The following is a 25,827-nucleotide window of genomic DNA, read 5'->3' on the forward strand; positions in this document are numbered from 1 at the left end:
TTGTAACATTTTTACTAAGATATTAATGTGTTTTTATTGTCAAATTGTAGGTTCGGTCCGGGTAATAAGACTAGAAGATAATCACTAATGCTATCAGAAAGCTTTATGATGGCCCTTATGCGACTTGGACTGATTGCCCAATCTCGCTGAAGGAGCAAATTTTCAATCAATTTAAGGTATAAATATTCTTTTAAACAGTTTAATAATTTATATTTATGATGTTTCCATCTAATATTTAACTTTTGAAATACATAACAAGTGTGTATGGGAAGACCGCTATAGCGCGGAAGTGGCTGCAAATTTTCATCATAAAGCTAGCAAGAGATTGGCGGATGCTTTCTCTGCTAGAAAGAAAAACAAGAGGCCTAGCTGGTTACTTGAAAATTTGTGAAATTATTTGCAAAGGCAATGGCTTACCGCGGAGTTCTTAGAGAGGAGCGAAAAAGGAAAGAAAGCTCGCGCATCCGAGAAGGGAGGCTCCTTGCACACTGGAGGTGCGATCAGCCTAGGGACAATAAAAAGAGGATTGGTACGTAATTGCTTAAATTATTTTACTTTTCTAAGTATATCTATTATGTTTATTAACTTAATTAATTTGTTTTCAGGAAAAGAAGTATGGGCGTCCAATGAGCCATGATGAGCTATTCAAGGAGACGCATATTGTGAAGAAGAAGAAAGAGGGGGATCAAGATAGGTGGGTCGAGAACCGGGCCTCGACTGCATATGTAAGCTTTCAATTTTCTTTAAGTATTATAATTTACTTTTATAAAAAATTTGAAATACTGATTTAATTTAAAATAATATAGGGTCGCTACCAAAGTAACGTGGAGGAATTCATCCGTAGTCATCCAGCTGGTGAATCGGGTGAGCCAACCCAACCTTCGGATGAGGATGCTGAAAGAATATGGTTGGAGTCTGTTGGCGGTCCAAAATGGGGGAAGGTATACGGGCTTCCTACTAAAAACTTCCATCGCTATAAGTGTGGAATGCAAGGAATAGGGACTTCCCCACAAGGCGAGCAATTTAATAGGGAGAGCCTCTCCGCTATGTGGGAGATAGTGACAAAGCTCACATCCGAGCTAGAAGCGGCCAAGGAAAGAGAAAGGCTTAGAGATACTCAATTCCTTGGCATGCAAGCTCAGATCAGAACTCTCCTATCTAGTGGAGCTTTTCCGTTGCCCCGGTCTCGTGAGTCATCTCCAGAGGGTCGACCTCCATGTGATCGTTCCTCCCGTCCTGCTCGTGATCGTTCCTCCCGTCCTCCCCGTGATCGTTCTTCCCGTCGTCCACAAGACCGTTCTCTATACCGTCTTGTAAATGATAGTTCATCAGACGGTGATGATGATGTTGTAGAAAATACCCCTTGAATTTTATATACTTTGAACTAGACAAAAATAACCAGTTTTGAACTAGTTGTAATTAGTTTTAACTTAGTTTTGGATTTTTATGTTCAATTGAACTTTAATTTGTTAGTTTTAAAGTATTTATTGAATGTTTTGGTTGTTGTGTTGTTGTATTTATTGAATGTTTTGGTTGTTGTTGTTGTGTTGTTGTTGTTATTAGGTGTATTGGTATGCTGGCAGGTGGTGTAGCTGTCAAAACAGGCATTTTATGCCAAAATTAAACCTAGAAAAACCGACCAAAGTTGGTCAGTTTTTAATAAAAAAAATAAATTATTCCAAAATACCGACCAAAGTTGGTCGGTTAATGAACATTGAATTCCCAAAATTCAACATTACCGACCAACTTTGGTCGGTATTTTGCCTGCACTGTTGAGATTACCGACCATAGTTGGTCGGTAATATTTAATTTTAATTATTTTTAAAAAATATATATTTTCAATTACCGACCAAACTTGGTCGTTTTTTTTAATTTTAATAATTAATAAAAAAAAAATTTAGTTAAACCGACCAACTTTGGTCAGTAAAATTAAATTAATAAAATATGTTTCCGACCAAAGTTGGTCGGTAAGTACTTAAAATTGTCAGATGGTCGTTTTAAGCTGCCGACCAACTTTGGTCGGTAAGCCATTCCGACCATCAAAACACTGTCCACACCCTAATGGTCGCGTTTTGGTCGGTAATTGGCCATAACCGATCAACTTTGGTCGATTTTTTTAGTCGGTTTTTAGCGTATTTCTAGTAGCGTATATTTGTGCTGAAGAAGAGGAAGTTTTAAAGTTTAGAAAATTCGTAAGGAAAAATCTGAGGAATCAAACAAATTTATAGCCAATGGAAGTACTATTTCTGAAAGTCCACAACTCTTCAGAACAGTCACTTAAAAGCGGGAGAAAAATTTAAATAAAAATCTGGGAAGAAACTGAATCGGGTCGCGCACGGATCCGGTTCGGGTTCGATATTTGGGGAATTTTATTAATATTTTATTAAATAATTAAAGAAATTTTGTCCAAAAAGATTAATCAATCAATCGATCTTTGAACAAATCCGAATCCGAATTTGAATCCGAATCTGAATCCGAATCCGAAGCCAAAGCTAAAGCCGAGCTGAGCGAGCGACGACGATGACGGCGTGAGGCTTTCCTTCTTCTTAACTCTTTAAGAGCTAGAAGAAGAGCAATTGTATATATACCCATCAAAAGCCTTTTCTTCCTCCAAAAACCACAGTGTCAGCGATCCACTCATCGGTAGTAAATCACACTGAAATAGATTTGTGCAGAAGAAGAAGAAGTCTTGAAATTCAGAAAATTCGTAAGGAAAAATCTGAGGAATCAAACAAATTTATAGCCAATGGAAGTACATTTTCTGAAAGTCCACAACTCTTCAGAACAGTCACTTAAAAGTGGGAGGGAAATTTAAATAAAAAACCGAGAAGAAATTGAATTGGGTCGCGCACGGATCCAGTTCGGGTTGGATATTTGGCTAATTTAATTAATATTTTATTAAATAATTTAAGAAATTTTGTCCAAAAGGATTAATCAATCAATCTTTGACCAAATCTGAATCCGAAGCCGAGCGAAGGACGACGACGACAGCGCAAGGCTTGCCTTCTTCTTAACTCTTTAAGAGCTAGAAGAAGAGCAATTGTATATATACCCATCAAAAGCCTTTTCTTCCTCCAATATGGGACAATGTCCCTTTTTCAAGGAGAGAAATTCAAATATTTTATTTTCCCTCTATTTTTAATTCACTTTTTATTTTGAGCTAACCAAGCTTAAACCCAACAATCCCCCACATGAATGGGGAATGGCTATAAGACAAAGGAATGCACAGACAAGTGTGTGATTGACATGCAAGGATTAATTATATCTGGATAAGTAGGTTTCCCTTTAAACTTCCGTAGTGAACTTATATCGGATATACTCGATCAATCGATAGATTTGATATCTTTAAACCGGCGAGCTTTGTTGTATACCTAGACAATATAAGTCACACAATCAACCCTTAACCATCTATGGTTCTCACGGTTGTTTTCATTTCAGCCACGAACCCCTGGTTTCATGAGTGCTTAGAGAATGGGCCTTTACTTTCATTCCCCTTGAAGCGGCTTACACTTCACACTCACATAGGTGATTTCTAAACGTGTAATCCTATAGACACACTATCTTGTCATATTCTGCCAGAGTTAGCAAATCATTAAAAAGCTTTAAGCTTTATTGACTCATCAAAAAGCCTTAATGCTTTACCTCGATTTTTGAACATTGTCTTCATCACGAGAATGGGTTGAGTTATTTGACAATGTTGAATCGTCATTCATAACTTTGTTTGATCTCTTTGAACCTAGCACTTGGTATCTCTAGTATGCTAGGTAGAGTTACCGCCATAATGACTTGTCCTAGGCCTTAACCCTATTCCCTTTGATGATCTTTCAACTGCCTCTCTAGATAGGCCTTTTGTAAGTGGATCCGACACGTTATCTCTTGACTTTACATAGTCAATAGTGATAACACCATTAGAGAGTAGTTGTCTAATGGTATTGTGTCTCCGTCGTATGTGACGAGATTTTTCATTATACATAACACTCCTTGCCCTGCCTATTACCGCTTGACTATCACAATGTATACATATAGGTGGCAAAGGTTTGAGCCAAAATGGAATATATTCCAAGACATTCCTTAGCCATTCAGCTTCTTCACTGGCCTTATCTAAAGCTATAAATTCAGATTCCATTGTAGAACGAGCAATGCACGTTTGTTTGGATGATTTCGAAGACACTGCTCCACCCCCAATTGTGAAAACATATCCACTCATGAATTTAACTTCAGATGATCCGGTAATCCAATTTGCATCACTATATCCCTCGATCACTGAGGGATATTTGTTATAATGCAAAGCTGTAATGACCTGACCGGTCATTTTGAGCATTTATGCTCCTTTCAACTATTTGAAGTCTTGAATAACTTCCTACGAGGTATTATGACTTGTGTGAATTATCGGTTTTGGTTTTAAGGTATTTCGGAGTTAGCTTGGAAGAATGAATTTTCATGTTGGAAGCTTAAGTTGAAATAATTGACCGGATATTAACTTATGTGTAAACAACCTCGGATTTGAATTTTTATGATTCCAATAGCTCCGTTTGGTGATTTTTGACATAGGAGAGTATCCGGAATATTATTTGGAGGTCCGTAGAGGAATTAGGCTTGAAATGCCGAAAGTTCAATTTTTGGGAAGTTTGACTGGGAGGTTGAATTTTTGATATCGGGGTCGGAATCCGATTCTGAAAATTGGAATACCTATGTTATGTCATTTATGACTTATGAGCAAAATTTGAGGTCAATCGGACGTGAATTGATAGGTTTCGGAGTAGTTTGTATAAATTAGAAATTTCAAAGTTCATTAGGCTTGAATTAGGTGTAAACTCTCAGTCCAGACCTCTCTTCTTCGCGAACGCGACAGGTCCCTCGCATTCGCGAAGCACAAAATGTGCTTCCCAACATTTGCTCTTCGCGAAGAGGAGCTGGGTTGTGCATCGCGTTATGGAATTAATTCCAACATTTATGGAATTAATTCCAATAAATTTTATTGACTGAAACGAATTATTTGTGACTAGATTCGAGGAATTCGGAGGCCGATTTGCGAGGCAGGGGCATAACAGAGTAAAGAATTTCACGCTCTGAGGTAAGTAACAGTTTTAAATCTGGTCCTGAGGGTATCAAACCTTAGAATTTTGTGTCATTTGATTATTTTGGAGGTGACGCACATGCTAGGTGACGGGCGTGTGGGCGTGCACCGAGGAAATTGTGACTTGGTCCATCCCATGAAACTATAAAGTTGAATAATTTGTTGTTAGCTATATGCTCTCTATGTGTTGAAGAAATTTGACTATAAATCATGTTAGAAATCATGCTTAGGCTATGTGATAGTATTGTTGGGACCCATAGAGGGCACGTACTTATTGAATTAATTGCTAATTTCTATCTTGTGCTCAGTCATGATTTTACTTGCGTATCATACCTCAATCTTTCTTGATATTTGTCAATACATTGTGTTATCTTTGTTTGGGCTGATCTTTGTGATTTCTGAGAGCCCAAGAAGCTAGAGAGGTTGAGGACTGAGTAAGGCCGAGGGCCTGTCGGTGAGGTAAGGATATTATAGCACGTGAGTTGTCCGTGCAGGATATTATAGCACGTGAGTTATCCGTGCAGCACGTGAGTTGTCTGTGCAGATTATGGCGCTTGGATTGTAGGAGCCCCTCCGGAGTCTGTACACCCCAAGTGAGCACGGGTACCCATTGAGTGTGAGTGTTGAGGGTTGAGAGCCGAGTGATGAGTTGAGTGACTGTTGCCTGAGAGGCTGTACTTGCTTTGCATTTGTTATTGCACTTGATTGTTATCTGTCATTGTTATGAAATCTCTGAAAGATTTATATCCGGATTACATGAAATTGAACTGTATAAAGTTGATTTGACTTAAACTGCCGGATTTGAAAGCATGTCTATTCTTTGCTGGAATTACTGAAAGTGAACTATAACTGTGTAGCTCGTCATTATCTTCAGTTCTTTAGTTATTATTGTTACTTGCTGAGTTGGTTGTACTCATACTACACCCTGCACTTCGTGTGCAGATCCAGGTATTCCCGGACATAGCAGATGTTGATCCTTTCGCGCGGTTAATTTTTAGGAGATTTTGAGGTAGCTGCCGTGTTTCGCAGACCTTGTCTCTCCTTCTCTATCTCTTTGTTTACTGTATTTGGTCTCAGACTATTATAGACCGTATTTTCCATACTTGTATTCATATTAGATGCTCATGTACTCAGTGATACCAGGTTTTGGGGAGTGTTCGTGTCAGTATTTATGGGATTTTGAATTGTATTAAATTATTGTATTTTCAAACTTAAGAGAAATTATGGTTTATCGAGATTATCGGCTTGCCTAGTATCGATATAAGCGCCATCACGACAGGTTGGGATTTTGGGTCGTGACAAAAGCATAATTTTGGGTATGTTTCAGATACTCTAAAACTCATTTCATTGTCATCTAATGTTTTTGATTGGGATTACTTGTAAACTGACTCAGTTTGCTAATAGCACATGCTATATCTGGTTGCGTACAATTCATGATATACATCAAACTTTCCAATACTCTTGCATAATCCAGTTGTGAGTCACTTTCACCTTCATTCTTTTGAAGTGCATAACTCATGTCAATTGGAGTCTTGGCAATCTTGAGATCCAAATACTTGAATTTGTCAAGTACTTTTACAATGTAGTGAGATTGTGATAATGCTAGACCTTGCGGAGTCTTATGAATTCTGATTCCTAAGATCACATCAGCAACTCCTAAGTCTTTCATGTCGAATTTGCTATCCAACATGCGCTTAGTAGCATTTATATCTGTCATTTTTTTGCTCATTATCAACTTATCATCAACATATAAACAAACAATGACTTCATGACCTGGAGTGTTTTTAATGTAAACACATTTGTCACACTCGTTGATTTTAAATCCACTTGCCAATATTGTTTGGTCAAATTTGGCATGCTATTGTTTGGGTGCTTGTTTAAGTCCATAAAGTGACTTAATCAGTTTGCACACTTTCTTTTCTTTATCCGAAAAAACAAAATCCTCAGATTGTTCCATGTAAATCTCTTTCTCCAATTCTCCATTTAAGAAAGTGGTTTTAACATCCATTTGATGGATTTCAAGACCGCGCACGGACGCCAGTGCCGCTAACACCCTAATAGATGTTATCCTCGTTACTGGTGAGTAAGTGTCAAAGTAATTAAGGCCTTTTATCTATAACCTTTGACAATAAGTCTTGCTTTATATTTGTCAATAGTGCCATCAGCTTTCATTTACCGTTTAAAGATCTATTTCGAACCTAAAGGTTTATTTCCTAGAGGAAGATCAATCAATTCCCATGTATGGTTATCCAAAATTGATTGAATCTCACTATTGACTGCCTCTTTTCAAAATGGTGAATCAGAAGATGACATAGCTGCTTTGAACGTTTGAGGCTCATTTTCAAGCAAGAATGTCACAAAATCGGGTCCAAAGGAAGTAGATGTTCTTTGACGTTTACTACGCCTTGGATCTTCATTACTTGGAGGATTTTCCTTTGGTTCTTCCCGTGGTCGTTTAGGTCTTTCACTTAACGACTCGCATTCAGTTTTATACGAATAGATGCTTTCAAAGAATTCAGCATTATCTGATTCAATTATCGTATTAACATGAATTTCGGGATTATCAGATTTATGAACCAAAAACCGGCATGCTTTACTGTTTGTAGCATATCCAATGAAAACACAATCCACAATTTTTGGTCCGATTTTTATCCTTTTGAGTAAAGGTACTTGTACCTTTGCTAAACACCCCTACACTTTGAAATATTTCAAGTTGGGTTTTCTTCCTTTCCATTTTTCATATGGAATAGATTGCGTTTTGTTGTGGGGTACTCTGTTGAGTATTCAGTTAGCTTCAAGGATAGCTTCCCCCCACAAACTCTGTGGTAATCCGGAAGTTATTAATAAAGAATTCATCATTTCCTTTAATGTCCGATTTTTTTTTTTCGCAATTCCTTTGGATTGAGGTGTGTAGGGGACATTAGTTTGATGGATAATTCCATATTCTGAACATATTTCTGCAAACGGAGATTCATATTTTCCACCCCTATCACTTCTAATCATTTTGATCTTTTTATTCAATTGATTCTCCACTTCATTTTTGTATTGCTTACATGCTTCAATTGCGTCATCCTAACTATTAAGCAAATAAACATAACAATATCGAGTGCAATCGTCAATAAAAGTTATAAAATACTTTTTCCCACATCGAGATGGTGTCGGTTCATATCACAAATGTTAGTATGAATTAAGTCTAAAGGAATTGAATTCCTTTCAACAGACTTATAAGGATGTTTTACAAAATTGGATTCAACACATATTTGACATTTGATTTATTACACTCGAATTAAGGCAATACTTCTAAATTAATTAACTTTTGCAAGGTTTTGTAATTGACATGTCCTAAATGAATATGCCATAAATCATTTGACTCCAATAAATAAGAAGAAGCTGAAATTTTATTCATACTGTCAACAACCATTACATTGAGTTTGAAAAGGTCCTCTGTGAGGTAGCCTTTTCCAACATACATTTCATTCTTGGTTACAATAATTTTGTCACATACAAATATACATTTGAATCCATTCTTAACAAGTAAAGAAGTAGAAACTAAATTCTTCCTAATAGTAGGAACATAAAGAACGTTGTTGAGCGTTAACACCTTGCCGGAAGTCATCTTCAGGAATATCTTCCCATAACCCTCAATCTTGGTTGTTGCAGTATTTTTCATGGAAAGCTCTTCTTTGGGACCAGCAGTAGGGTAAGCAACGAACGGCGCCGAAGCCGAAGACGAAACTGAAGCCGAGCCGAGAGACGACGGCACAAGGCTTGCGTTCTTCTTAACTCTTTAAGAGATAGAAGAAAAGTAATTGTATATATATCCATCAAAAGCCTTTTCTTCCTCCATTATGGGATAATGTCCCTTTGTCAAGGAGAAAAATTCAAATATTTTATTTTTCCTCCATTTCCCCTTCACTCTTTATTTTAAGCTAACCAAGCTTAAACCCAATATGTATACCCATATAAGTCTTTTTGTAGTCAATCGCTACATTTTTTCTGTTTTATGTCACTTGATGGATAAATATGTTGTCTGAATTTGTTGCCTTACGGAAGTTAATAACTAGATTCACTTGCTACCTGGTTAAGTATTTTTACATTAGTGGTTGTGTTTATATTTCAGAAACCGCGGCACAAAAAATTGCACCAAACATATGAAAATTAGCAGAAACTATTGCACCTTAATAAGACCAAACTCCAAAATTATATCTATCTATCTATATTATTATAAAAAATAAATGTTCTACGTTAAATGTTGAACGACAAAAATATCCTTAAAATATTAGCTGCTTATTATGCCCTTCCATAATTAAATTATATCTTAAACATTAATGTCTAAAAACGAAAAAGCAATTCAAATATTGTAGAGTCCAAGTCAAAATATCATTCTTAGAGTCCACTTCGTAAAGAAAACGTATTCGTCCTTTTATTATTTTAATGAAAATCAAATTCTATATTCATTATCTATAATTCTTACTATAAATATTAGGCAATCAAGTGTGAAGAAAATATTATCTATAGTTCGGGAAGTTAATTATGTGTTGGAACAAAAACAAGTCAAATATTAGATATATTTCAATTCTTCTCCATAGAACCAAGTATAAAATTCACCACAAATAGTAATATTTACGCCTTAGGTTATCAAAGTTAATTTATTATGTGGCGTGATCACAAATTTTGAATATACCTTCCCATAAGTGTTTGTTTCATTCTCGAAGTGATCTTAAATCTTTTAACATAATTCTCAAAATGTTCAGTTTCATTTTATCTTTAGATTGTGTCAAAACATTATTAATGAGTTGGTTTTGATAACATATAATATTTTTTTTAAGAATTGTTGAACTTCATACTTATTCAGCATCGCTTCACAAATAATAGTGAATAATATCGTATTTTAAAGTGAGTTTGCAACTTTAATAATATAACATTGTGATTCTAAAATATTTTATTAGTTCCATTTTTTCCTCCTATATTATGTCAAAAATGTTGTTGATAACTTGATTTGAATTATATATTATTTTTTTTATTATTTTAAAGAATTGATTATTAAACTTCCTACTTTGTGCATATTCAACAATATAAGCGATTGAAATCTTATTATTTTCAATACGCATTTCTCGTGCAACGCACCAACATAGAGACTAGTACTATATTAAAAGTACGAAAGCCCTTAGCGAAATGTCGTTCGTCTTTTTTACCCTTTAAAATATATTTTACATTGAATAAAATTGTAAAATCAAAAAACTTTCCTAATATTTAGGAGTTGTAAATCAAAGAAGTTTTTTCTAATATAATTCAGTGCTTAATATCTTCTCCTAATAAGGATACAACATATTAAAGACATAACAGAATATAAAAAAGTAGGAGAATTATTTTTGTTGGTTTCGACTTTCGAACAAGGAAATTTCACGATCTTGTGTAATATTTTTGTTCTTTGTCCTTTTTGTTTAATCACAATGACCAATTTTGCCTCTTTATTTTCCTTTTATATGATTTATTTGTTGTTTTTTAAAATTTAAAATCATAAGTATTTTTAGAAGCTTTGTTGTTAAATTCGTTTATTTCTATTTTTAAAATTTACCACAGCATTGTGTTCTAAGATAATAACTACTGCTGGAAAAATAGAAGTTATTAATTTATGATGAAAAATTAATTACCATAATTTAATTTATAGAAAACGTAAATTACCTCAATGCACACTCCTATTAAATAGATGGAAAATGAATTTAATTTTTTGGTAAAAAAAATCTAATATTATTACTAAGAAAGTTTATTATATAATTTAACTTTATAAAACATGAATTAGTTACGAAATTCATCTTGTAGATTATAATTTTTATAATCAGTTACTAATCAGTCACTGAATAGGATTAGCGATGGATTTATCCATCGCTAATTTTTATTCTTTTTGTAGTTGACTTGTCTATGATACATGGTACCTCGACGATGTTTTTGATACGAAATTAATATAGAAGAACGAGATACATAATAGAACATTAAACTTTCAAAATTATATTGGTTGTTTTCATGCTTAGCTAGGTCATCCACTACTTTTTGACGGAATAGGCTCAATATTTATCATTTTCAAGAGCTTATATTTTTAAAATTTATATTTTGAAGGGCTTATATTTTTTATAATTTTATACGCGTCGATAGAGGGTATACATGATGAAAAAAATAATATTTAGTTATTTTTTAATATTTAAAATTTTAAAATAAAAATAAAATATAGCTCAGTAAATTGTTTCTTATTTAAATTATACGCAAGATTCCTAACGTATATGATATTAAAATCACTTAAATTTTATTTTTATAAATTCCTTTCTCATTTGAACATTAAAAATAAAGTTTTTCTTAGCTAAAATTACAACTTGCTTATTATTATGTGAACAAATATGTAGGATCTTCTAAAATTTAATACTTAAATATTAATTAATATTTCATCTTATATAATTTTTTTATTTGAACACATTGGAAATAAAAGTTTTATTTCACAAAAATATAAATAAATTTCAATATTCAAAATTTGAGATGATTTAAAACTAAAAGTTTCAGAAATAATGTTTATTTATATATACTATATAGAAAAGTTCCAGAAATATAATAAAGTAATAATAATTACAAATACTATATAACTAATCCAACTAAATTCATCATCTTTGTATGTTTCAAAACATATTGAGTTTAACTATTGTGTCAATGTAAATTAATTTTTATTATTTAAACATATATTGCATTTATTTTAACTGCAATTGCTAATTTTCAACAACTTTTTCTTCTTGTATACGTTTAATAATGATTGACGCGATGCACACGTGTAAAGCACGTACACTAACACTAATATTAAAAAAAGCATAGGATGCAACAACTACACCTCCAAATATTATTCATCTTAAATCTATTTTTAATAGTTCCATTAAGTCTAACAATTATAGTTTGTTAAATTATTTTTGGAGTATTAAAAAAAAGTGCTATAAATCATATTACAAAACGAGTTTAAATTATTAGGTTACTTAAAAGGCAAAGCCACTTAATTACCTTCACAAACATAATTGGTGACTTAAAAAAATAAAAAGCAATAGTACATTGATAGCGTAAGAATATATATATACACTATTTGACTTTTGAAAAGTTAATTAATGGTGGAATTAGTCTGAAGGGGCGTTAAATAGTTGACCGGAATAAAATATGCTGTCTCTTGCCCAACCCAATTGTTAGACGAGAGAGATGGGGGACGACGGGGTGAAGAACGAGGCAATGGAGATAATGGGGATGTTCCAAGTGCTTCCTCGCCTCGTCGTCTTCGATCTCGATTACACTCTCTGGCCTTTTTATTGGTAATTTCCATCTCTTTGTTCACCCATTTTTTTCTATTCCCTTTAACAAGTTGATTATTTCACTGAGTACCTGCATTCAACACAAGGTTTGGCCGATGAAATGAAATCACCTAGCTTTTTTATTCCAAATAATATACAATCACTCGTTTGTTCTGGACTCCATTTACATCCTCCGTTTCTTTTTACAATTATTTTTGGCTGTTCTCTTCTGTAATTCTATTTATCATGATATACAGTCTTTGGGAAAGCTTCATTTCTTTTTATTTCTATGTCTTACCCATAGGCTGCTAGGTAATGGGCTTGCAACATAGGTATTTACAGATAATTGGTATACAACCGTGTTTTAGTATAAATATCTTCATGTAAGGTACCATATCCGATACATATTATCCACGTGTATTGGAATATTTTTTAGCTATAACAGCAATCTTTTTAAGGCAAATTATTTTCCCCTACTGGAATAAAATGGGCTCGTATAGAGTGGAATGGTTGTCAAGGATTCGCATAGCCAAATACCACTAGTTTGGGATTGGAATGTAGCTGATCTGCTTGTGACTCTATCATCACAAGCAGCAGAGCGAGGATTGTTTTATTTATGTGTGAATGTATAATGGGAGAGTGACATTCATATTTATGCAAGGTAAGTGGTTAAGAACTTTAAGGGCGTTTGTAGTTTTCAGTTTCTAGCCTGAGTAATTGGTAGGCCAACTTGAGATAGGAGAGTGCTTGTAGAGGCTATTAGTTGATCATGTTTGTGGTTAACCTCTCAAGTTTGTTCAGCCATGTCGTTGCAGCTTATTACTAATGAAAATTGAAATTCCATGATTTTGAAATTCTCTTGAAAGTTTGGCCAACGAAAGACTCGGATCACGTTTACTATTATCATATTGCTTATTTCGTTGGAAAGCAGGGAAAACATCCAATTCCTTCTTAAGAGGATGAACCCATTGATATGAGGATAAGTTGTTTAAAGAGGTGACATATCAGTGAATTCCAATGATAAGGAATGAGGAACCACGATAAATTGCTGTGATCTACTTGAAAAGGGAAACCAGATAGAGATTATAACAACTGAAAAGGAAGTTTGTGCTTCTTGCAAATTTGCAAGCATGACATTATTTAGTGTTCTGTTTTGGCTAAAGAAATAGTAACATCAAATCTGGAAACACTGACAATAGGAATTTGGAACTAAGAAGTCACTCAAGGAAACCTTTGAATCTCAACGTAGATCGCAAGTGTTAGTGCAATTCTGGAATCTCAATTTTTATTAGAAGCTAGTTGCAAAATCTTGGTCCATAACAATTTGATTTCAGGTGTGCCATGTTTTCCTTCCATTGAGGACTACTGGAATCGGGGGCATATATGTTTTTTATTATCCGTGTTCATTATAATTCAACAAATAAGTACATGTAAGAGTTGATAGAAGGATAAACATTTTTGTTAAAAAAAGCAAACATCAATGGTAGATCAACCAAATTCATTTGATAAAGATATTGGTCTAATCAACTTGAATATAAGCCATACAGGATCTCGGACCCACGGAATAACCTAATGGCTTGCGATGCTGTTGACTAGATTATGAAGGTATAGTAGGTGTGATTCAATATTAGCATGTGGGATAAAAAGGTTTTTTTTGGGGCCATTCACATGCTCTACAAGACTCGGGAATTTCAGGGCATCAAGAAAGATAGGCTGCTGATATAGGTGGTTGTTGAAGTCAATGAACAATTCTAACATATTATGACTATGGGATTTCAGAAGTAAGATGTGTTTAGAATGGAAATTTGTATTTAGTAAGGTCTGTTCTGGATTTAAGTTGGTTCATATGTAATGGTAGCAGGTACTTAGAATTTTGTAGGTAAGGGTCGTTCACTTGTTTGAGGGATCTGCTCGTCGGCATTGAATTGACAGAGGTGGATTCTTAGGGCGTATTTTTTACCTATTCATACTCGCTCTTTGAGAACCAAGTCATACACGACCATATAAAAATTCTTGAGCTCTTTTTCACATAAGACTATTGAAGTGTATCCATGACTTGACTTGAATATTTCCCCTAACCTTTTGTTTCCTGGAAATAACATTGCAGTTTTTGTTAAAATTCTGCTTAAAATTGGTCTTCTGATAATTTTTTCTGCTTTCTTGTAGTGAATGCCGCTCAAAACAGCAAATGCCATATTTATATCCTCATGCCAAAGGCATTTTATATGCCCTCAAGGACAAGGGAGTTAATATTGCTATTGCCTCAAGGTCACCAACGCCTGATATAGCAAACACTTTTCTTGATAAGTTGGGCCTAACATCAATATTTGCAGCCAAGGTGAGATGATGGAAAACTTTAAACTACTTTCGACCTTACTCCTTTTGGTGCATTCACACTCAATTTTTTCTTTATGGCTAACTTTGTTTTCCATTTAGGTTTCCCTTACTTTTTACAACATAACACAACTTCCCTTTTTAGTATGAGTTGACTTCCGCTAACTCACTTCATGGTTTTAGAAAGCAAAATACACTAGGAGCAAAAGTGTATAGAAAATGACGAAAATAAAACTTCTTTAATACCTTATGGTAGGCTGAAGCCGAGCATTCAATTCCAGTGTGTGAAGTAAGAGGTCTAGTATTGTATGATTCATGTGCTCGTTTACCAGTAGGTTTCTTATATGGTTGTGTGTAATTATGTAGTATGGGCGTGTTTAAAAGTGCAGCTCGGTGCACTAAGCTCCCGCTATGCGTGAGATTGGGAGAAGTGTCCGACCACATTGGGCCTATTTTATGGGCATCTCTAGCATGTTCTACCTTTTTTTTTGATTTTGCACCGGGTGTCCGAGTCTCTTTGAGCCCCGACTAATCCCAGGGGTGCACAGGCCCTCGGCAAGGAGTTTCCCGCAAGTGCACCACGGTTAATTCAGGTTTTACCCAGTCCGATGGCCCTCAGAAATTGTTTGCACCCAGTGGGTTTCGAACTTGAGACCTTGAAAGGGAGCAAACCCCAAGGCTCAAGTCAATTGCCACCAGGTCAACCCCTGAGGGTTAGCATGTTCTACCTTTTTTCGTAATTTTAAAGAATCCACATGAAGTACCCTCATCCATATCACCGTTTGGCATGGGCACGTGAAGCAAAATTAAAGATACATGTAACATAGGGAGCACCCAGATTTGTGGTAATATGGCCCAAATGCTAGAGGACTTGGTGTTTGATCTCATTTTGCAGCACATATCTTCTTTAAGGAACACAAAGGGAATGACTTACTTGGAAGGTATGGTTAGGTCTCTCAAGAAAGTTATGAATAGTTCTCTCAAGAATGAGGTCACCTGTGGCTGGGAATTGTGATAGGCAAAAACCATGAACTAGAATTTTGATTTCTTGAGAAGCAACAAGTTATTTAGTGGAAAAAGAAAAACTATAGCATAATGCTACTGCAGCTACTAGGGCCAAATAATAGAAGAATATTGCACTAAGCATCTTTAGTAATGAGCCAGGTTTTTATGACCCCCAAAAAAAAAGGGGGGGGGGGGGATAAAATAGTGCTCTAATCTATTAGCTTAATGTTAGAACATCCTATTATTTTATCAAGCCAAGGAGCCCTGAGGAAAATAAAACTATAAAATCACTGACAAAATTGTCTTTAACTCGATATTTTAATACAGCACCTTCAAGCTTTATAGGACGAACAATCTGAAACACTCATTTCTTGTCAACCAAAGAAACTGCTTTGAAAGAAAGAATATAATATGAGTATTGAACATAATAAAAACTAAATAAATAACAAACTGATGTAATCATATAATGAAGGCAAAATAGCCTCTGGGCCACCTAAACTTGTACCCAATTGCCAACCCGGTAAATGAACTTAGAAGTTTCCTATTTGAATACTTATACTTGACGGATGAGTACTAATAAACACCTCCAGCTAAGCGTGTTCCTCAATCGCTATGACACAGTTGACACGTCATATTCTTAACCTATTATTGTTTGGCAAGTGTAATTTACAGGTCCCAGTCATTTTTCACCAATTTATTAAAAAATTTTAAAAAAACTTTCTCTTCTTCTACACCAATGTAGCCCCACCATCACCATATGTTTCATCTACCATCGACATCATCCTCATCTACTCTAAAATCCCCTCAAATCAACTATGAACTCCATCCTTCTTCATTCTAAAACTTCCAAATCAATAAAAAAACACCAATTTCTTAATATTTTAACTTTTTTTTCTTTCTATTCCTATTTGCTATACCTGCCAGGATCGTGGGGGGCGAAAGAAATTGGGGAGTTTCATAAGATATATGGCAATTCCGATAGAATTCAACTCTCAAAACCCCAAGAGAAGCACAATCAATTCGCCCCGAAAATATCGTGACCTCATCAAAAATCACCTTTGATAATCATCACTTTTTCATCTTTAACTACTAAGACCAATCAAAATCACAATCCCTGAAAAATTAAAAAGTTGCACAAAATCTTCATCATAAGAAAAAGAAAATTAATCGTGAAAAGGAAGAAGAGAAATTAAAGAGGAATTAGGGGAGGCGGAGGGAACGACGTTAATGGGGGAAAGGAACAGAAGGAACAGAAAAAGGGGAAGAAAGGGGGTGATTAGCGAAGGGGTAGGGAAAGAAAGTGTCTGATTTTACATTTCCTTTGTTTCTTTATTGTTTATAGTTTTAGTTTTTTTAAAAATGAAAACTAGCATAGTTACGCGCCTTACAAGCGTGATTTGCACGTAGCTCGACCGCATCAGCTATGTCATCGCCACATAAGCATGGTCAATGGTCAAAGTGGTTTATTAATGTGAAAATGATTAAGTTGAAGTGTTCAAATGGAAAACTTTTAAGTTCATTTACCGGGTTGGCAATTGAGTGCAAGTTTAGGTGGCTCGGAGGCCATTTTGCCCATAATGAATCCAGTTCTAAATTAAAGCACTGTCACGATGGTGCTGCTACACTTCATCGCTAACTGTTACAAATAGCTGTACTGTTTACATTTTTCAATGATATTTTCTCATGAATCACGTTCTCTACATATTGGTTTCCTCAGCCTTTAGCGATGATGATTTTGAGACCTCGAACTCTATTTGCAGCTGCTGGTATTATAAAGCAAACTTAATGATAATAATATCTGAAAGTTGACATCATGAACGCAGCTGGATAACTTTTTGCGGCCCTAAAGTTGGTGATATATGTGTATGACCATAATCTGAATGCTTAGAGTTGCAGGAAATATTTTCCAGTTGGACACACAAAACCGAACACTTTCAGAAGATCATTAGGAGGACAGGGGTGCCTTATAAGGAGATGCTATTCTTTGATGATGAGGATCGTAATATAGAGTCGGTAAAAATCTCTGCTCTTGAAATTTGCTCAGAAAAAAAAAACTCTTCCTTGTGAATCACGTGATGCTTTTCTGTTGATCTTTCTATCATTTCCCACTTGTTACCTGAGGCTAAGATCATCTATAGTACTGTCATGTACTTCAGGAGACTCACTAAGAGTACATGGTGGTTTTATATTGTAGGTTTCGAAGATGGGTGTGACAAGCATATTGGTGGATGATGGGGTAAATCTTGGGGCTTTGAAGCAGGCTCTCTCAGAGTTTGCTCAGAATTCAGCTTCAGGGAAAAAGAACAAAGAAAAACGGCTGCCAGATTCATCAATAAGTGATGAGCTACAGTAATCCAATTGTACAAGATCCCCACTTGCATTTAGGGGTCATATATTCGCATTTTGATACAGTTAAGAAAAATTTTACGTCAATATGGAACTTTTTGAACAATTGTATGCATTAAAAGCGGTGATTATCTCTGGTATCAGCTTTGAATTTGATATATCCATTTTCTTTCACAATAAAACAGACTAATTATAGTTCATTTGAAGAGGTGTTTTAGCATGCTCAAACCATTTTATACAAGGCCTGTTCTCTGCCAGTTATTTTGGTGTTGCAGTATGTCAAGTACACTTCCAACGTAAGTAATCATATAACATTCTCAAAATTTATATAAACTGAATATTTTCATAACTTGTCAAAGTAAGAGAGGTAATTGTAACATCTAGGACTTTTTTTTTAAAAAAAAAAAAACTTCAAGTTACAATTACTGGACCTCCAGCAACATTCTCAAAACTGTAGAACTAAAACAGTTTCAAAATCATGCTTAACTAGATTAAGTAGAAATGTAAGTTCTAAGACTTAAGACTAACCAATCTTCCTTCAGAAAAGGAACCACAGGTTAGTGACCAGCACATGAACCAATATACAGATTTCCATATTTCTTTTAACAACAAAAGAAGAATCTTTGATTACATTGGAAGAATATTAAAGTACCACACATACAACGAAATGCAGAAAGTTCCAAAATCCTTGAGTCTCGTCTGTTTGCCATCCAGATTTGCAAATCTTGGAGAACTCCACTACAAAAATTCTTTTTTTTCCTTTCCTTTTTTTCAATTTTTTTTTTGGGTGTTTGAAGTACAGAACTGCTCCCTCATTTCAAAAATGGCCTAACAGTTGAGCTCTACCAATGGAGTTCTTTCATCAGTTCCTGTTTTGGCAGTTGAAAAAGGAGTTCCAGTATATTGGCCTCTCCCTAAATTACTAAGTGGTGGCTCTTTTACTTCCTCAGGGTTCCCCAACATTTTTTCTAGCTGTCTTACAAGTGCAACATCTTCAAAGCAAACTTCACTGATTCTTCCATTGATTCCTTCCATTTGTACTAATAATTCCTCCCTATCAACTGAAAGTTTCTTATTTTCTTCAAGCAAATCATTTTTCTGAGATTCAATCTCCTGAATTTGGGCCTCCAAGTGCATCCGTTCATTGCCAAAATGAGCTTTCAGCTCATCCAATTCCTTTTTACTTGCTTGCAACAATGTTTCCAGCTGCCCCTCCTTCTGTCTTGAATCAGACAAGTATTTATTTAGAAGTTCAAACTTCTGATCTGTATCACCCAATTTCACCTCTAACTCAGCAATCACATTGTTTTTCTCTTTAATCTCAAGCATTTTTAAACTCTCAGCCGTCTCCAAAGCTGTAAAAGCAATTTCTTTACAGATTACATCATCCTCCAAATCTTTGGCCCGTTCAAGAAGATGTTGCATTTCCCCGTCTTTCTCTTTCACAGTCAGCAACAGGCTCTCCTTCTCCTGATCAAAAGCCTTCCGGGCGTCTGATTGTGCTTGCTCATTTTGAAGGTCTGTATCAGCCAACTCTTTCTCCAAGCAAAAAATCTTAGTTTGAAGAATTTCTATGCTACAATCCTTGCCTTTTGCAATTTGACAATATTGTAGCTTCTCCTGATTTAAAGCTTCCACTGCCTCTGTTCTTTCAACAATCTTCAACTCGAGTTCTGTAATCTCTTGTTGTAGCTCATTTGTTTTGGCTTCTCTCTCTTTCAAAATCCCAAGTAAGCTCTCCTGCTCTTGCTTTTGGGCGAACCGGTTCTCTCCAAGGCAGTCTTTAAGCTTTCCTGCTTCAGCTTTCCACTTCTCTAGTTCAAGTTTGCTCTCTTTGACTTCAGCCCTTGCTTTGGCCAGGTCAGCTTTGGCTTCTTCTGAAGCATCTTTCAGAGCATTACCCAATTGCAGGACCTGTCCCCTGAGGTGAAATTGGCAGTTAGATGAGTTTTCAAGCATCTTTTTATACTCACTCAGTTCTGCCTCTAAAAGGATTGCTTGTTCACGCTTCTGATGTAGATTTTTGCTATTCGGTTCTAGATCTGCCTTCGCTCGAGAGTTTTCCTTGGTCAAGGCATGAATTTCTGATTTTAAGACCATGACTAACACAGATATCTCACCATTAAGAACATCACACGCATCACGGCAATCTTCCAGCTCCTTTTCTAGCTCTTCTATGTGCTTTTCTTTACCTTTTAATTCAGACATGCATCTTTTCATAACTTCTGTAACTTTTCCTATCTGGGAGCTCCATTCAGCTTCTTTTTCTTTGAGGTTTAAGGAACACTTTCTGTGTAACTGCTTCAAATCCTGGAAATTGGTTCGCAGTTTCTTCAGTGAAGAAGCGGACGCAGCATCCTGGAGTTGAGTCTCTTGAAGCTCTTTGAGAGATCCTCGTAACTCTTGATTTTCTTGTTCAATCTGCATACTTTGGCATTTTAGATCCTTGAACAGTGTCTCTTTTGTTCGGAGTAAGTTTCTTAACTCTCCAATTTCTTCATCCCTCTTGATGGTCAACTTCTCGAGCTTTGAGTTTGCTTCTTGGCACTCAAAAGAGATATCATGGAATCGAGATCTGAACTCAGACACTTCAATTTCTAGAATTCTTCTTCTGCTTTCTTGATGTGCCAAAGCTTGGTTACACATCCTCAATTGGCTTTGGAGGCCTTCTGAGATTCGAGTCTGAGAATCCAACCTTGCTTGCAATGATGAAATTTCTTCAAGCATTGCTGACTTTTCCTGTCCCCACTCCACCTTACTGGTGTTGAACTGATCATGGATCCTTTCATGAGCTTCTTCAAGATGTTTAAACTGCTCACTCTTCCATTTCAGCTGATCTTTTGCATTCCTATTTTCTTCCTCAAGTTTTTGGATAATGTCATCTCCAACTTTCAGATCGTTGGATGCCGGTGCTTTTAGCTCTGATTCAATGCAGGTTTCCTGCCTAACTGACACGAGTTGCTTAAGAGCATTGATTTCTTTATTACTTGCACCAATCTGCATTTCCAAATCTTGAATTCTGGATATTGCTTCATCCAAAGAGAACACCAAATCCTTGTTTTGTACCTCCAACTTTCCAATATTCTCCCTATAATCAAGTTGCAGCTTCTCATGAGCAGAACTAAGATTCTGGAGACATGATTCTTTCTCATGTAGACTGAACTTTAGGTCATCACAGAGTCTCTTGACCTCAAATATTTTCTCAGATTTGACAAATAAGTCATTTGCCAGTCTTTGAGTCTCCAGCTTAGCTTCTTGAAGTTTCGCTAATTGATCAACGTGGGCTTTCCGCAAACTCTCCGTCAAATCCGTTTTGGTCCGGCAGTCTTCTCTGAGCTTTTCCACCTCTCCTTTCACAGCATCTAGCTCCTCATAAACTTTGTCCATTTGCCTAGCTTCTTATGTTGATGATGATTATTCTGACACACAAACACAACAGTTCACACTTAGTAACCAGAGTTCCACGAATTCTTTTTGTTTTCCCCCTTCACGTTAATGCTTTAGCTGAAAGGATAATAGATAATAGTTCAATTTCCTCTTTCAAAATGAATCATCAGAGTACAAAAAACTGTTGAACAACAAACTAAGCTATTTTACCATCTATAACTACTCTTCCAAGGGGAATTATCAATCACTAACAAAATCAAGCTTAACAGAAGCTGGGCCTCATCGAACCATGAAACGTAATTGGATTCATGATGTGCAGATTCGACAATAAATAGACAAACAAAGACATAAGCAATAATCCTCCATCTCTCAAACTCAGGGATGAAGCTGAAGGGAAGTAAGGGCTCAATTGAATCCCCTCTGCGGAAAAAATTGTAGTGTACAAATAGGGGGAAAAACAAAATGTGAACAGTTGAATCCCCTTGACATAAGAGAAGATTCAAAGGGGGTTCAAAAATTGCTTTAGATCAAAGGCCCAAATCATAAGCGTGACGCTTTAGTATTTTTTTTGAATCCCCTGGTGTGAATCTCTAACTCTGCCATTGTTCAAACCTAAATTGCTCGGATACGGGATCTAGAGGTTGGATCATTCGAGGCGTAAATTCTAAGATTTGGGAATATGGATCCTAGTACGGATACGGGTGCGGTGATCCCTAAAAATAATTCAAAAAAGAAAATTGTGAAATACTTACTTATAGCTTATAAAGTGTAATTTCTTTTTTATTCTCAAGTGTAATAAGTAAAAGATTGATTTTCCAGATAAGGTATGATTTCGGGAATCATGTTGTATCTCATCTCAAATTTTTCCGTCTGTACCAGACCAACATAGGTTCAAACTGTCTCCACAAACACAAATCTATCAATTATGTCTAAATCTCATGAATCTTCTGTAACATGTCTTCCCTATTCAGTTTTCTTTGACTATTTCTACTCCGAACAAGTTACAAAGCTCATATAGGCGGAATTGACTAAATAATCACTAATCTTACGGGAAACAAAAAGTCGAACTTTTCCTTATCCTTTTCCCCTGTTTTCACCCTTTTTCGTTTAATACTCGAACAACCACATTGATCAAGAAAGAAAGATTGCACAATCAAGAAAATCTTGAGGCTTAACCGAATTATACGAGATACCCACGAATCCATTGACCAAAACGAGAAAAGGGCCGGTATTAAATTGGGAAGCAAAAGACACTTGAAATGTACATGAGAAAGATCTGCAAAATATAGCATTTCTATAGATGGGACTAATATCAAATAATTCGAAGTATAATTTTTACCTTTTATCAGAAACATAACACGGTTGAATTGACTGGTATAATCATTTGTCCTTATCAAAACATTGGGGTTTCTTGACAGAGGAAGAACAACCGTGGTAGAAATTGGAAATCGAGAGGGGCTTTGAAGCGGGAACTTGTTTAGGTTTGTTTTTGAATTTTGATATTTGGAAAATCGCACCGCTTATTTGTCTATTCATAAAATTCCACCCCTCCCCCCTCCTTATCTTTTTTCTTTTTGAATTACGACATACCAAGGCCTGTTTGTCATGAAATTTTGCAAATTTTTAGAAATTTTTAGAAAATGAGTTTTTCAAAACCACTGTCTCAAAATTTTCAGAAAATTTCTCTTTTCTCACTCATAAAACAACAATATTTTTTCAAGTGAAATGCATATCACAACATAATTTCAAATTCAAAATACTATTTTTCAGTTTAACTCTAAATACTGCTTTTTTCAAAAATTACAATTTTATGTCTAAATGCCTACTAAGTGTAGTAACCGGAAAAATAATTGCACCTGTTGAAATTCTTTTTCTGTACCCAATAAATAATTCAACAGCCAAAGTATTCCAATTTGAATTGTGATGTCACGAATTGAATTTTAGTGATTTCTTGTATATTTTTCCTTTTGCATATCCGTGAAGAAAACATTAGCTAAAAGGATAAATTCTTAAATTAGCCTTATTTAATCTTCAATTTCAATTTAATATTGCTTCTTGTTTTAACTAGATTAGTCTTTTTCCACATTTATTAGAGTAAGAGTAAAATTAAAGAAAAAATAATTATTATTTTTTTGTTATTCTAAGAACGACAAGTATTTTGGAATAATTATATTTTAGTAAAAGTGACAAGTAAAATGGAACAGATGGAGTATTATTCTTAAGGGATAATTTCATAGAGCTAGCTCCGTAGGTTTTGATTTCTAACTCTAACCTTCCTTGTGGTTGTTGTTTGTGATATTGTGCTTAATTACCTTCCTTATTTTGATATTTATAATAATATTTAACATATCTATCAATAATGTAAAATAATTGTAATTTGACCAATTTGTCCATTTTAAGATTACACTTTTTTTATTAACTACTTTTATTAATATGTCTGAATAACTTCATCCATTATTCTAAAACATGTTACATATCAAAATAGAAGAGAAGTCATCATTTAAAGAAGTTTTGCATGTTTCATTACGTAAGTTTTTTCTCTCTCTAAAATGAGCGCTCCTATCACCGAAAGCTGAAGATGAATAGGAAATCGAAATCTGAAGGGAGGGGCAGTATCAGCATGGGTAATGCAAATCAATGTGATAGGCAAGCTAGGAATCCTGCAAGCAGGGGATTCGAAGAAGACGAGAAACATCAATGTAATTCAAAGGATAATACCGTTGGATTTGACACAAATATCATCGTCAATGACTCCAATTAACACTCTGATGAGTAGCCAAACTGAGTAGAAGGATACTCAGAGAAAATCTATAAGCAAGTCCTGGACAGATATAGTGGAAGAAGAAACTAATGGAATAGTAACCAAATGTATGGAGCAAAACCCCCATCCGAATAATTCCTGGAGTAGGACAGTGAGAAGGGTACCAAAGAAGGAGGGATTTGACCTAAATCCAATTGAACCTAGTGAGACTAATTTGAAAATATCAATGAATGATATTAAAGAGGAAGTAAATTTCTGGCAGAATGCAGTAATTTGATGTGTACTGGGATTAAATCCTCTTCAATCTATTATGGATGCTATTTTAGGAGGATATGGCGAGGACTAGGTATTGATAAAATTACTCAGGTACACAAAGGAGTCTTCCTGGTGAGATTCCACAATGAAAAGAACAAAATTAAGGTAGCAGAGGATGACATACAAATGTTTGACAGGAAACTTATTGTGGTCAAGCCGTGAAGATTAGATATAAATATTAAAAAAGGAAATAGTGGATAGAATTCCAATATGGGTTCGACTGACAGGGTTGGATATGAAGTATCGGGGGAAGAATGCATTGACGGAGATTGCATAGATGATCTACAATCCCTTAAACGAAGATTGCAGGGATGATTGGCAATCCCTTAAAATATAGAGCTACAACATAAAAGGAATGAATGACATATACTAGAGTATTGGTTGAGATACCTCTGAATCAGACTTATCCTTCTACAGTTAGATTTGAAAATGAATATGGAAGAATTCTGGAACAAGAGGTAGCTTATGAATGGAAATCAGTTCTATGTACCAAATGCAAGAAATTTGGACATGAACTAGGGGAATGTAGGAAACTAATCAAAGAGGAAGCGGAAATAGGGGAAATGAGGAAAAGAGTGCAGCAAAAAAGAAGGGAAAGGTGATCAGAAGGCACAACAGAAGAAGGGTTCTATTCAGAAGAACCACAAAAAGCAAGAGACCCCAAAATAGATCCTAGGCATACAAACCATGGTTGGCTAACAAAGGAGGAGGTACTGGTAGAAATGAGATGGTCATAAGAGAAGGTGGAAACATAAAAATAAGTAATACATATGATGTGTTGGAAAACCAGGAAGGTAAGAAGAAGGAGAAAGAAGTGGATAGTAAGGTAGATTCTCTCATCCTTGAGAGAGATTCTACTGGTATAGGGCCAGGACATGGATAGGGAGGGGGAAACCCCTCTCTTAATGGATAACATAGGATTCTGGAATACTAGGGGCCTGAATAAGTTGGCTAAGCAAAGGGAAGTCAATCCATTTATGCATTACACCAGGGTAGACTTATTTGGGCTCCTAGAAACTAAGATTGAGAGGGGCAAGGCTCAGACAACATTCTTAATTTGTGTAAGGGTTGGTCTTTTACAACAAACTTAACAATATATCCAGGTGGCAGGATATGGGTACTCTGGACATCTATGGTGTTTAGTGTAACTATTGAGGAGGTAACTAAACAAGTGATATATTGCGGGGTGAAACATCAAGGTATAGGGGAGCAGTTTGAAGTAACTCTAGTATATGGTTTTAATGACCAGACATCTAGAAGAAGTTTATAGGAGAAACTAGAGCAGATGG

The 25,827-nt window shown here is 35.4% G+C and overlaps 2 protein-coding genes across 3 annotated transcripts; one reads left to right on the top strand and one right to left on the bottom strand.

Annotated features, from left to right (window-relative positions):
• The first annotated feature begins 12,233 nt into the window (after positions 1 to 12,233).
• LOC107785411 (uncharacterized) lies at positions 12,234 to 18,230 on the top strand. Its single transcript, XM_016606718.2, has 4 exons — positions 12,234 to 12,411; positions 14,557 to 14,728; positions 17,626 to 17,742; positions 17,924 to 18,230. The coding sequence occupies exons 1-4, from the start codon at positions 12,302 to 12,304 to the stop codon at positions 18,080 to 18,082; spliced, it is 558 nt and encodes a 185-aa protein (XP_016462204.1). The 5' UTR covers positions 12,234 to 12,301; the 3' UTR covers positions 18,083 to 18,230.
• A 417-nt stretch (positions 18,231 to 18,647) lies between these two features.
• LOC107785398 (uncharacterized protein At4g38062-like) lies at positions 18,648 to 22,996 on the bottom strand. Of its 2 annotated transcripts, none has more exons than XM_016606702.2 (2): positions 22,802 to 22,996; positions 18,648 to 21,579 (listed from the first exon to the last, which is right to left on the bottom strand). In XM_016606702.2, the coding sequence occupies exon 2, from the start codon at positions 21,460 to 21,462 to the stop codon at positions 18,904 to 18,906; it is 2,559 nt and encodes an 852-aa protein (XP_016462188.2). In that variant the 5' UTR covers positions 21,463 to 21,579; positions 22,802 to 22,996; the 3' UTR covers positions 18,648 to 18,903. The 2 variants fall into 2 exon arrangements, with proteins under 2 accessions (XP_016462188.2, XP_016462193.2); XM_016606707.2 differs by having other exon boundaries at positions 18,648 to 21,494; positions 22,802 to 22,941.
• Positions 22,997 to 25,827: the final 2,831 nt, after the last annotated feature.

Source organism: Nicotiana tabacum, chromosome 9 (assembly GCF_000715075.1).
Source record: "Nicotiana tabacum cultivar K326 chromosome 9, ASM71507v2, whole genome shotgun sequence".
Classification (NCBI taxonomy): domain Eukaryota; kingdom Viridiplantae; phylum Streptophyta; class Magnoliopsida; order Solanales; family Solanaceae; genus Nicotiana; species Nicotiana tabacum.

Excerpts from the sequence above, each read along its gene's own strand:
- LOC107785398 (XM_016606702.2), bottom strand. The coding sequence starts at position 21,462 with ATGGACAAAGTTTATGAGGAGCTAGATGCTGTGAAAGGAGAGGTGGAA.
- LOC107785411 (XM_016606718.2), top strand. The coding sequence starts at position 12,302 with ATGGGGGACGACGGGGTGAAGAACGAGGCAATGGAGATAATGGGGATG. Across the intron at positions 12,412-14,556 it reads ACTCTCTGGCCTTTTTATTG|TGAATGCCGCTCAAAACAGC; the intron begins GTAATTTCCATC and ends GCTTTCTTGTAG. Across the intron at positions 17,743-17,923 it reads AGGATCGTAATATAGAGTCG|GTTTCGAAGATGGGTGTGAC; the intron begins GTAAAAATCTCT and ends TTTATATTGTAG.